Source organism: Hevea brasiliensis, unplaced genomic scaffold (assembly GCF_030052815.1).
Source record: "Hevea brasiliensis isolate MT/VB/25A 57/8 unplaced genomic scaffold, ASM3005281v1 Scaf267, whole genome shotgun sequence".
NCBI lineage: Eukaryota > Viridiplantae > Streptophyta > Magnoliopsida > Malpighiales > Euphorbiaceae > Hevea > Hevea brasiliensis.
In genome coordinates, this window is record NW_026614770.1 from 96,386 (window position 1) to 107,873 (window position 11,488).

At 36.6% G+C, this 11,488-nt stretch overlaps 1 protein-coding gene and 1 pseudogene across 1 annotated transcript; one reads left to right on the top strand and one right to left on the bottom strand.

Annotated features, from left to right (window-relative positions):
- The first annotated feature begins 4,556 nt into the window (after window positions 1-4,556).
- Window positions 4,557-7,011, top strand: LOC110640016 (subtilisin-like protease; annotated as a pseudogene).
- Window positions 7,012-8,632: 1,621 nt separating this feature from the next.
- LOC110640015 (uncharacterized) lies at window positions 8,633-11,164 on the bottom strand. The gene is made up of 3 exons (XM_021791148.2): window positions 10,985-11,164; window positions 10,136-10,251; window positions 8,633-9,841 (listed from the first exon to the last, which is right to left on the bottom strand). The coding sequence occupies exons 1-3, from the start codon at window positions 11,108-11,110 to the stop codon at window positions 9,346-9,348; spliced, it is 738 nt and encodes a 245-aa protein (XP_021646840.2). The 5' UTR covers window positions 11,111-11,164; the 3' UTR covers window positions 8,633-9,345.
- Between the last annotated feature and the right edge of the window lie 324 nt (window positions 11,165-11,488).

The window sequence follows — 11,488 nt, forward strand, 5'->3', positions numbered from 1 at the left end:
TCCCTTTTGAAAAGATAGGACTATACCCTAACTTGCTACAACAAAGATACTACATTTACCACCTTGCCCAAAACCATGTCAAATTAATGACTCTCCTATCATATTATAGCTCTGTGAATCATCAATTCATAGTTCCGACTTTCCCTAGGTAGTAGGGTTGTACTTTATTTCATCTTGATACACACAAGGTATACTATTCTCACTAAGTTCGAACCAAATGTTTGTCATACTGCAAAAACCATCCAAAAGTCCATACTGAATACTAGATAATCTCACTCTATAGGTGTTACCTTTACTTTGTAACTACTCCGAAACCTTTGGTCTGATGGCAATTCTTATTGTAACTCTAGCTCATGCTAGAATGGCGAGTCACGACTCTAGTTATCACCCCATTGTGACCTCTCAATATTCTAACTCTAGACCACTAACTAGGAGTTCCCAACTCCTCTGCGGATATAGAACTCTGTTATGGTATTCTTGTACCAAAGCAGTACTACAAACATCCTCATCATAAGCACTACTGGGAAGTCTGCGACTCTACACAATAATCTCATGTCGGTACTATAATCTGCGACTTACGAGGCGGACATCGAGAACATTGTATAGTTACTACGATACGTCTGACGGACTAGGTCTCCTAATTTCTTATCTCTCACGAATCTTCTATTATCACAAACTTATTATGGTGGGTCATCTCGATGTTGCGGTAGTGGTATCCTCATCCTTATCTAGGGCAACTGTACTTTTAAGACTCACTTTTATGTACTCGTGCCTTACGAAATGGGCACACCATTTAAACCCATCTTGACAAAAATATAACATTTCTTGGAGTCGTATCCTCATGATAGACCTCACATGTCTACTAACTCTATTTCACATTTACGTACTCCACGAAAATCAAGACACTAAGCGAGGTAATCTTATATTTCCGAGGTATAACGTAGAATCTAGAAACAAAAATTACAGGAAAAAGGCAGAATCCTATACTCGCATGTGACTCCTAGTAGACTCTTCCCAACACTTAGATAATTTTTCCCTATGAATGCGGAGCCTAAGCTCACGATGCCACATTTTTCACGACCCAACCTATGGTAGGACCAGCACTAGGACACAGGCTAGCCTAAAGCCCCGAGGCCCGTAGTAAGCCTAGCTGTTCATTAACCCAACTCTAAGGCCCATTTGGGCCCAATATCAGAAAACAAAGCGGGACAGTCCGCCATACAATGGACTTTCCAACGGGGAGTTTTCGACTCACCCGACCTGTAAACATAATAAATACTCAATTGGGGAGCTCAGCTCACCCTCCATATACTCATATCCTCATAAAAATAAATGGGAGCTCAGCTCCCTCATCCAATCCATCAAACATGCATATCATTATACGTTTACAAGTCCAACATGATAATAATATTACAGACCATAATCAAATAAATACTTCTAACACATGCGGAAATTCTAGGAGTAAATAAAATTACACAAATATTAATAAACAACCTGCGAAGGAGAAAAGCAGGTTAACCAAAATAAAATCCTCCTGTAGCCTGAAAAAAATATTGAACAGGAGTGAGCGTTCGACTCAGAGAGTAAAATATCAATTTTAACCATAATCTCTATAACTATCTAAAACTAATGCACCCTGTAAAGTGAAATGCAACATCAACATCATTTTCACATCATAACATCAAAAAGGTAATTTGGAGCACTCACGCACCCTGTAGCATCAATCATAACATATGGGAGCTGATCCCTATCTGACTCTCTTAAATCCAACTGGTGCCAGCGAAGAACTCAAGCCGGACTTTCACTTACTAATCCAAATCGAGGGTCACAGCGAAGAACTCAAGCCGTTACTTCCCCTCGAAGGATTGGGTCCCAGCGAAGAACTCAAGCCGTGACTATCCGTCCTGTCCATAGTCCACACCACATCACACGCACGCCAACGCATACGCACTGCTGCTCCAAATTACCACAACAACATCCATGGCACTTTATGATTATCAATGCAACATAAATCGTGCCTAGAGTTTAACTACATAAATATATGCATATAAGTGATGCATGAGCATACTTGAACATATAATAATAGTGAAATTATAATTAAAATTAATATTTTACTCACGGACTTGTGATGGTCAGCGAGGCGGTAATTTGGCGGAGGAGGAAGAAGGCTGTCCCGGCTCACCTGACAATTTTATTACAATCATTTAATAAATTTGACTCAATACAAACAAAGAAAAAGACCAATACGTCCTAAGTCGTGCCGAAAATCCGGTAGAGTCTCCCCTATACCTAGGACCTACCTAACCTGCAAAAGGGCTCAAAACACACTTCTATATTCACAATCCATATGTTCACAACTCAATCATCCATCACAACATGTAAAATTTCAATTTAGTCCTTATAATTGATCATTTTTGCAAAAACTGCTCAAATAAGCTCTAAAAATTATAAAACTCTGCCCCGCGGTCCTTAGAAATATTACTAAGTTATTGCAAAAAGAATCGTAATTTTCTAAGCTACCACGAATATTTTATGGATTTTTAATCCTATTTAACCACTAGAAAATTACGAAAAAGCAAGGTTCGGGTTTACCTTTGCCGATTCCGACTTCGGGAACGCGCTCGGGATGCCTGACAATGGTGGGGTAGCCAAAACCTCGATCCAATTCGGAGACTTTTCCGGTAGCTGGTCTATCTGGCCGGAAATTCATAGATCCGGACAACTGTCGAATTTCCGCAAATTGAGGATACCTACACGAAGCCCAATAATAATATATAAAAAATCAGGGGTGTTACAATAAATAAGCTTTAAGCATAAATTTTTTGCATTGATTTTTTTCTTTATCCTCGTTAAGAGAAGTGTAAAACCATGAAAATTATTGCAATGAGTTTTTTTTTTTCAATTGAATTAAAATTCAAATTCATTTGTACATTTTTCAAAGAATTAATGAATAATAATTGAAAAAAAGTTATATGTAAGCCTGATTTATTATGTGGATCAAAATATATAATATATAATATTAAGACATATAAATCATTTAATTTGTATAAGTTCTTCACATTATAAATTTTGTGAAAATGAAAAAATAAAATGTATGAGTTCTTCACAAATTTTTATAGAATTGTTTTTTTTTATTATTTTTTTCCTTTTTCTTTTTGTTAAGAGAATATTAGAATTATAGAACTATGAATATTTTTACATTGAGTTTTTTTTTTTCAATTAAAATGTGAACTCATTAACAAGTTTTTCACAATTTTTAAATTTAGTAAAAAAGCAACGAAAAAATTTGTGTTTAAATTCATTATAAAATGTAGTATGCATTAAATAAAATATACATATTAATTAGAGTAAACTATATATAAACTATATATTTTATTTAATGGATACTACAATTTATGTAGCATATATTATTTTTACTTATATATATTTTTTTAAATTACTTTGTAAAAATATATAAGTTTATTTTTATTTTTTATATTTGGATATATAAATTTGTCTCTATTCATTCAAAAGATAATGATGTAAATTAAAAATAATTAAAATATTTTTTTTAATATAAAATTTTAATTAAAAATAAATATAGAATAAAATTTATTTTTAAATATAAAATTTAATCAATTGACAAAAATATCAAATGATTATATTAAATCACGATTATATTCAAAATTTATATTTTTTAATCAAATAAAACTTAAAATACTACGTTGTAATGTATCCCTAGTTTTTCAAATTCATCTACACTCCATTATTTGAAATTCATCTACACTCCATTAGATATAAAAATGTGCGTCTATTTCACACACTATGATCTCAAAGCTAAACAGAAAATCAGACGTACATCTGAACTCTGTCAAATTGCAGAAATGCATGGATTGAAAACAAAAATGCTGATGTTAATTGAAGTGAGAATATATTCTGCCACACAGTGGGCTACATGTACCATGCTACACAGAGACCATAGGAGCCATGGAGGCAAAATTGTATTCTTCTGCACCGAAATTTAGGGTACCAGTTGATGAGATTGAGGAAACTAGATAAAATGTAGATTATCACGTCACATCAATGCTGAACTAGAGATGTAATTTTATTGATGTTTTTTTCTACCTGAGATTTTTTGCCAGCTTTGTTAATTTTCCTTCGCTGATATTCTTTGCTGTCTTTGTATCATATGCAATAAAACGAGTATTACTTTACAAGAATGAACAAAGAATTATAATCAACCGCACATTCTAAAAATTTCTGTCAAACATTAGAGCAGCCTCAAAAGTTTCAAAAAAAAGAGGGAAGGGGGGGGGGGGGCGGCGGCGGCGGCGGGGGCATAGCATTAGATTTACGACCACTTTGTTTTTAACTACACAGGGTAGCAAGCTTTGCGAAGTTGAAATGCAAAATTCCATATTTCAAGCTCTTGTATACATCACCAAATAGCACTATCAATTAAGCCGTAACATGGTTCCATTGCCAGCTATTGATACTAGAAACAGCAATTAGCTTTTGTTTTCACACCCACACAATCTCCTCTCTTTCTCCGTCTACATTCTATCATAAATACCTCAATGGCGTTGGTGTGTTGACTCAAGTATTAACATTCTTAAGTTTCTCTATTATCCTGGAGAACAAGAAGCTTACACTGCCGCCAGTTGTTAGTCTCACTTCCTTGTTGAGTTTCTCTCAAGCAATCATTAACAAGGGAGTAGTGAGCAAGAAAATTATCCATGACAATGAGGAAACAACTTAGAAACTTACATTGTATTTGTGACAAAGCCAGAGGATGGAGTTTCAGAAAAATCACACGATTTACATGGCTGGTGCCAGTCATTTTTGCCGGCTAGTATCTCAAACACTAACCAGCAACGACGCATCATATATTCCTATCGGAATGTGGTGAGTGCGTTTGCTGCTAAGCTGACAGCTGACGAAGTCAAAGCCATGGAAGAGAAAGGAGGTATAGTGTCAGCCCGACCCCAAAAAATATTGCCTCTGCATACAACTCATTGTCCCAGCTTCTTGGGGTTGTACCAAAATTTGGGACTATGGAGAAACTCAACTTATGGTAAGGGGTGATAGTTGGATTTTTGGACACGGGAATATCCCCAGATCATCCTTCGTTTAGTGATGAAGGAATGCCTCCCCCACCAGCTAAGTGGAAAGGAAAATGTGAATTCAATGGAACTGCGTGCAACAAGAAGCTCGTTGGTGCAAGAACTTTCCAAAGTTTTGAGCAACACTCAGAATCAGTTGGACCATTTGATGATGTAGGGAATGGCACCCACATAGCCAGCACAGCAGCAGGTAGTTTCATAAGTGACGCCAGCGTGTTTGGCAATGCCAAAGGCACAGCTGTTGGAATGGCACCTTTGGCTCACTTGGCCATTTACAAAGTTTGTTCTGACTTAGGTTGTGCTGAAAGTGACATATTGGCTGCAATGGATACTGCCGTTGAGGAGGGTGTGGATGTGCTTTCTCTTTCTCTAGGTGGCGGTTCAGAACCTTTTGGTGCAGATGGCATTGCAGTGGGTGCATTTGGAGCTATTCAAAATGCAATTTTTGTTAGTTGTTCAGCTGGGAATTCTGGTCCACATAATTTTTCTTTATCAAATGAGGCCCCATGATTCTCACTGTTGGAGCAAGCACCATCGATAGAAGCATAAGAGCAACTGCGAAGCTTGGAAATAATCAAGAATTTTTTGGGGAATCACTCTTCCAGCCACAGCTCTCTCCTCAAACCTTTTGGCCTCTTGTTTATCCAAGCAAAGATGGCAACCAATCATCAGCAGTATGTGCACCAGAATCGTTGGAAAATGTCGATGTCAAAGGCAAGATAGTTCTGTCTTCTGTGTGATAGAGGTGGGCTGGTAGGAAGGGTTGAGGAAGGACAAGTAGTGAAGGATGCTGGTGGCATTGGCATGATTCTTGCAAATGAGGAGCTTGATGGTTATGGCACCATAGCTGATGCTCATGTCCTTCCTGCATCACATGTGAGCTATTCAGATGGGGTGAGCATCAAATCCTATATAAACTCAACATCATCACCAACAACAATGTTGTATTTTGAAGGCACTATAATTGGTGTAAAAACTGCTCCAGTGGTCTCTTCCTTCTCCTCAAGAGGCCCAAGCCTGGCAAGCCCTGCCATCTTAAAACCAGACATCATAGGTCCTGGTGTATGCATTCTAGCAGCATGGCCAGTTTCTGTGGAGAATGAGACGAATACCAAAGCAACATTTAATGTCATCTCAGGCACTTCAATGTCCTGTCCTCATCTTAGTGGGATTGCTGCTTTGCTGAAAAGTGCTCACCCTGACTGGTCACCTGCTGCTATCAAATCTGCTAATATGACTACTGCTGATTTAGTAAACCTTGATGGCAAGCCCATTGTTGATGAAAGGCTTCTTCCTGCTGATATCTTGGCCGCTGGAGCAGGCCATGTAAACCCATCAAGAGCCAGTGATCCAGGGCTTGTCTATGATATCCAACCTGATGATTACATTCCTTGTGTGGTTTGGGTTATACTGACAGAGACATTACATATATCGTGCAGCGCAAGGTCAAGTGCTCAGAAGTGCAAAGCATACCTGAAGCACAGCTGAATTATCCTTCTTTCTCAATCATATTTGGTCCTCAAACTCAGACGTATACCACAACAATCACGAATTTTGGCCCCGCTACCTCATCTTATACTGTTTCAGTTACACCACCACCAGGAGTAGACATTACAGTTTCGCCTTCTACGATTATTTTCACTAAGGCAAAACAGACAGCAACATACAAAGTGAGCTTTACCAAAACAAGCAAAGGTAAGAATGAGAAGACATCTGTTCAGGGACATCTGAAATGGGATTCTGATCAACATCAGTTAGAAGCCCAATATTATTCATATTCTCAAACAAGGACTAGGCGCCAGAGCTGGTGGTAACCATGAAAGATGTCAACAATCTATTTGCACTTTGGCATATATATTCTTCAATAATTGAAAGTGACTCACATGTTTCAGCCTCTCTAGATACCCCTTGAATCAAATAAGAAAAAGTACAAATTTTCTTGAGCAAAGTTGTATTTTCCAACATAATGTTGGGATCTAATTCAATCATACGCTTACCTAGTCTTCACATAATTATGCTATCAGATTTTTAGAGCTTTTTTTTCAGATTTTTTGCATTTCAATTTTATAGTAGCATTCATGATTTTGATTAGTTATTGAAAATTATATGAGATTTTATTTCAACTAGATCGTAGTAACACTATTTAAATGCAAGTCATGTACAAAAAATGTCTCTCCCTTCAATAAAAGTTCTTTGTCAACAGTATTTTTTTTTTCCTGCAGTCCCAAAAAAAAAAGTTTTAGTCTTCATTTGTAAGTGTTGATTGATTAAATCTTTAGCATTCGTAACTAGTTTCATGCTTTTAATAACCAGAATAAAGTAAGCATGATCATATCTGCTAAATGCTTGAGATCTTGAATACAATACTATCAGCAATGGTGACTTTTTATGCCAAAAATATTGCTTAAGTAGCTGAAAGTAAGGAGACCATGGTGGCATGGCCCCTCTAGTACATCCTAACATTACTTCTACTAGCAAATCACAACCAGGCAGCCATATCTATAAAAATTTTCTCCCCCTCAAGCATTTTATGAAAGCAAATGCATAGCAAACTGCCTTAACACATGATAAAAACAGAGGGCAAATGTGTTAAATAGCAAACTCGGCCAAACATTCAAGGTGGCCTGTTGAAGATTTGAGCTTTTCAAGGCAATGGAAGAGCTTATTAGGGACCACCCTAGATTTTCTAAATGGAGTAAAATTGCGACCTACCATGAAGAATATCCTTTAATCTCTACATGAGTCTGAAGCATTCTTGACCACAAAAACTCCAACAAACCGACAAAAAGGGTTTACGATTAAAAAAAAAAAAAACACGGACAAAAAAATGAACAGAGACTGTTCTGGTGGTATTTTTAAGAGCATCTTAACCCAACAAGGTTATGTTCTAAGCATCTCGTGCAAAACTACCCATTCGTCCGTGAGATACAAAAGCTCATTTCTGGTTTCATTGAGGACTTAATGATCCAATGGAAAATTACAAAAGCTAAGTTACAAAGACTACACTTTGTGAAAAAAGATGCACTTGTCCTACAATTAGTAGGCAAACAATGACTTGTAGCATCGAATCTTAATGCTAAATTTGATTGCAAACCAATGAAATCTCAGTTTCATAACTTCCTTTGCATCCAAACTAACAAAAAAGTGGGAGAAGCTTTCTATATTTTCCTGCAACAGTTTAGACCCATCCATGTCTCTTTTATTTCCCTTCCAACTTAAATAATTGTAGTGCCCAATCCTGCCGTGTGGTTTTGAACCCACCAACTAACTGTTTTAGACAGAAATGCCCTCGGAAGCACAGGTCATTCATATCATAAATGACGTGAACCTGATACTAGAAGAATGTTTTCTTTCAAATTTCTCTGTTTTACATGAACAGTTAAGGAGCATGGAGGTGGTCATGTAGATCATTTTTTAAGTGTGAACAATATTTATAGTAGCAATGTATGTCAAATCAATCTGTAAAAATCTCAGGAGCACACATGAATTCCCGGTTCATCCATCACCAAGAATATTTTATCACATCACAATTCAGAACGGCAGCTTGCCATCTTTCCATATTCAATGCGACATACAACAGTAACAACACATCTATCATATTATGGGACACCAAACTTACCTTAAGTGAGGAACCAACGAACACATCCGTGCAGCTTCTTTGCACTCAATAGCCAGGCTACTATCCGTTTGTACACACATCAGGGCCATCGGGTCCAAAGAAGCTGAACCTTAATGGTGAGTTGAAAGTCCCAAAAAAAAGGTCAAAAAGATTGAAAAATCAAGAATTTTAGCTTACACAAATATGGGCAATGTTGTAGAAAATACTTGATATCTGGCACAAAAGAATAGTTTGCTGCCATTGATTGTTGATTGAAATAACAGCACATGGTATGAACTTAAACGATAATGCGAATACACACTAATGAACCCAAAATTCAGGGAAAAGGACTTCCGCATTATCAATGGCCTCAATAGATTTTTCATAATGCAGGAATCAATGAGAATAACCCTGTCAAACTCAGAATCTTATAATTTGCTTTCCCAACAAAGCTCTGAGTAAATATTCTAAATCAAAAAACCCAATAGCATGAGAAAAATACCAAAATCACCTGATCTTCAAGTTTGATCCATTTCAAGCTTCTAAGGAGGCAAAGGAATCCTCCAGTCATATTCATAGCTACATCGTTCATGGTCACCATCAAACACTAAAACAGTGTCAACATACTGCATTGAATCTGACTCATCAACCAAAACCAGGAGGCACATCAGGGTCCTCATCACAATCGTCACATGGCTGCTTTTGCTCAATATCTGTAGAAAAGCCAGGTGGCAAACCAGGATCAACATCATCAGCCTCCAGCTTATCTTTTGAGTGGTTAACCCCTTCCTTCCGTTCTTCCACAGTCCCTTGGCAATGCATAGGCTGCTCCAACTCCTCTTTGAGTTCATGGTTGTTCTGATGATTAATGGACAAAGAGAATCCTGGTGGTTCTTGGAGTTCACCATCAGACAAGTTATCATCCACTGCAACAGTTGAGTCCTTGACAAGGCCCTTATTGTCAGCTTCATTCTGAACCAGCGCCACTCCATGAGTAGAAGATTCACCCACCTCCTTCCTTTTAGGCTCCACCAACTTATTATAGACAGACTGTACAGTCTCTGTTATTTCATTTTTCATGCCATCACCTGATCTAATTATTTCCCACACACCATCAGAAAGCTTACTCATCATTTCATTCCTGGTGGTTAAAAGAATATATATAAAAGCCATTGTCAAAACCCACATTGTTGCAGCACTATGTTCCATTTCTAAAACAAATATTTCAAAGATCTGCTAAATCCTGACATTAAGATCATAAAAAATAATTGAATCATAACATGAGCTTGAATCCAATTTGTTCACCAACTCAAAACATGAAAAAATTTCATCACAGCTGTATATAGTCCCTTTTCTCAAACTTTGTAAGGTCTCTCAGTATTTATGTAAACCATTTGAAACAATTTTGCAAACTGCAAAGAAATGAAAAACTTACCCAACCTCATTATATATGGCATCCGAAAGTTGCCTGGGTTTCATGTTTTCAGCCCCTGCACGGTTAAGAGCTGCTGACTGCCTCACAATGGAAATAATGCTATTGCGCAATTCTTCCTGCCAATTAATGCCTTGTTTAGAATCACTGATTTATAATTGGTAAAACAAGATGTGTAAAGGAACAAGCCTAGCAATTCAAGCATACCTTTTAACCGAATTCCTATTTGGATTACAGTGTGATTCACAGTTATTCAGGGCAATGAGGACATAAAAGGCTGTAATTACTTCTTTTTTTTCTTTTTTCTTATAGAAATCTTCTCAGGATGTAACGGTATGAACATACATGAACAACAGCATAACTGTTCATCCACTTTTTGCTTCTAAATTTTCTCAGAATTACACATAATCTTCAGCATAGAATTTACTTTGCCTTCCACTGTTCTGTTATTGAATATGTCAACCATGTCATGAAGTCACGCCCTTTCTTTTATTGCTGATAATACATCCTTCTCAATGTAATGAAAAACAAGAGCTTTATTGATCAATTACACCAGTTACATGCTTGTGCGTTATGATTATAAGCAACCACACGTTTCTGGGTTAGATTAAGGTGAAATTAGTAACGCAACATATCCCTTCATTTTAGATAACGTAATACATTAAATTCGGAGGAAAGTCCTTATGATGAAGTATGCTACTCTTCTTGCAATAAGAAAAACAAGGAGATCAAGTTGAAAGTACTTTTGATAGTTTCAGCTAAAGCTTTTGAAATCAATGGAAGTACTTCAGAACGTAACCCTAGAAGAAGGGTGGGAAGAGAGAAAGAGATTAGAAAGGAAAGCAGGCATACATTGTCTTTAAGCTTGCGGATTATCTTGAGACGAAGATTATCGAAGTCGCCGTCGTCCTTGAGTTTCGCAATTACTTGTTCCTTGCTTACTGTTTTCGTCTTCTCCTCTTGACCGTTGCTCTCCATTGGTTTCCTGTTTTCTGTGTGTTCACGCCTGCTTGTACGACACTCACAACACAGATAAGGAAACAGGACGGGTTTTTAATCCAAGTTTTTTTGCCCGTCTCATTCCGAATTGTTTTAAGCCAAAATATAATTTCCCTCTTATCAAATTTATCCATAAGTTTGGAATTAAATTTAATTTAACTTAAAACTTGAAATTTATAAATATTAAATTTTTTAATTTAAATAAGAAATTAATTTTTAATTAAAATTCTTAATTTCTGCATTTAAATTTAACAGTCAAAACTCTATTTTTTATTAAATTAAATTTAAATTAAAATTTATTAGTTAATTTAAACAAAAAATTGAAATAAATCAAATTTAACTTTCTCAATAAATATA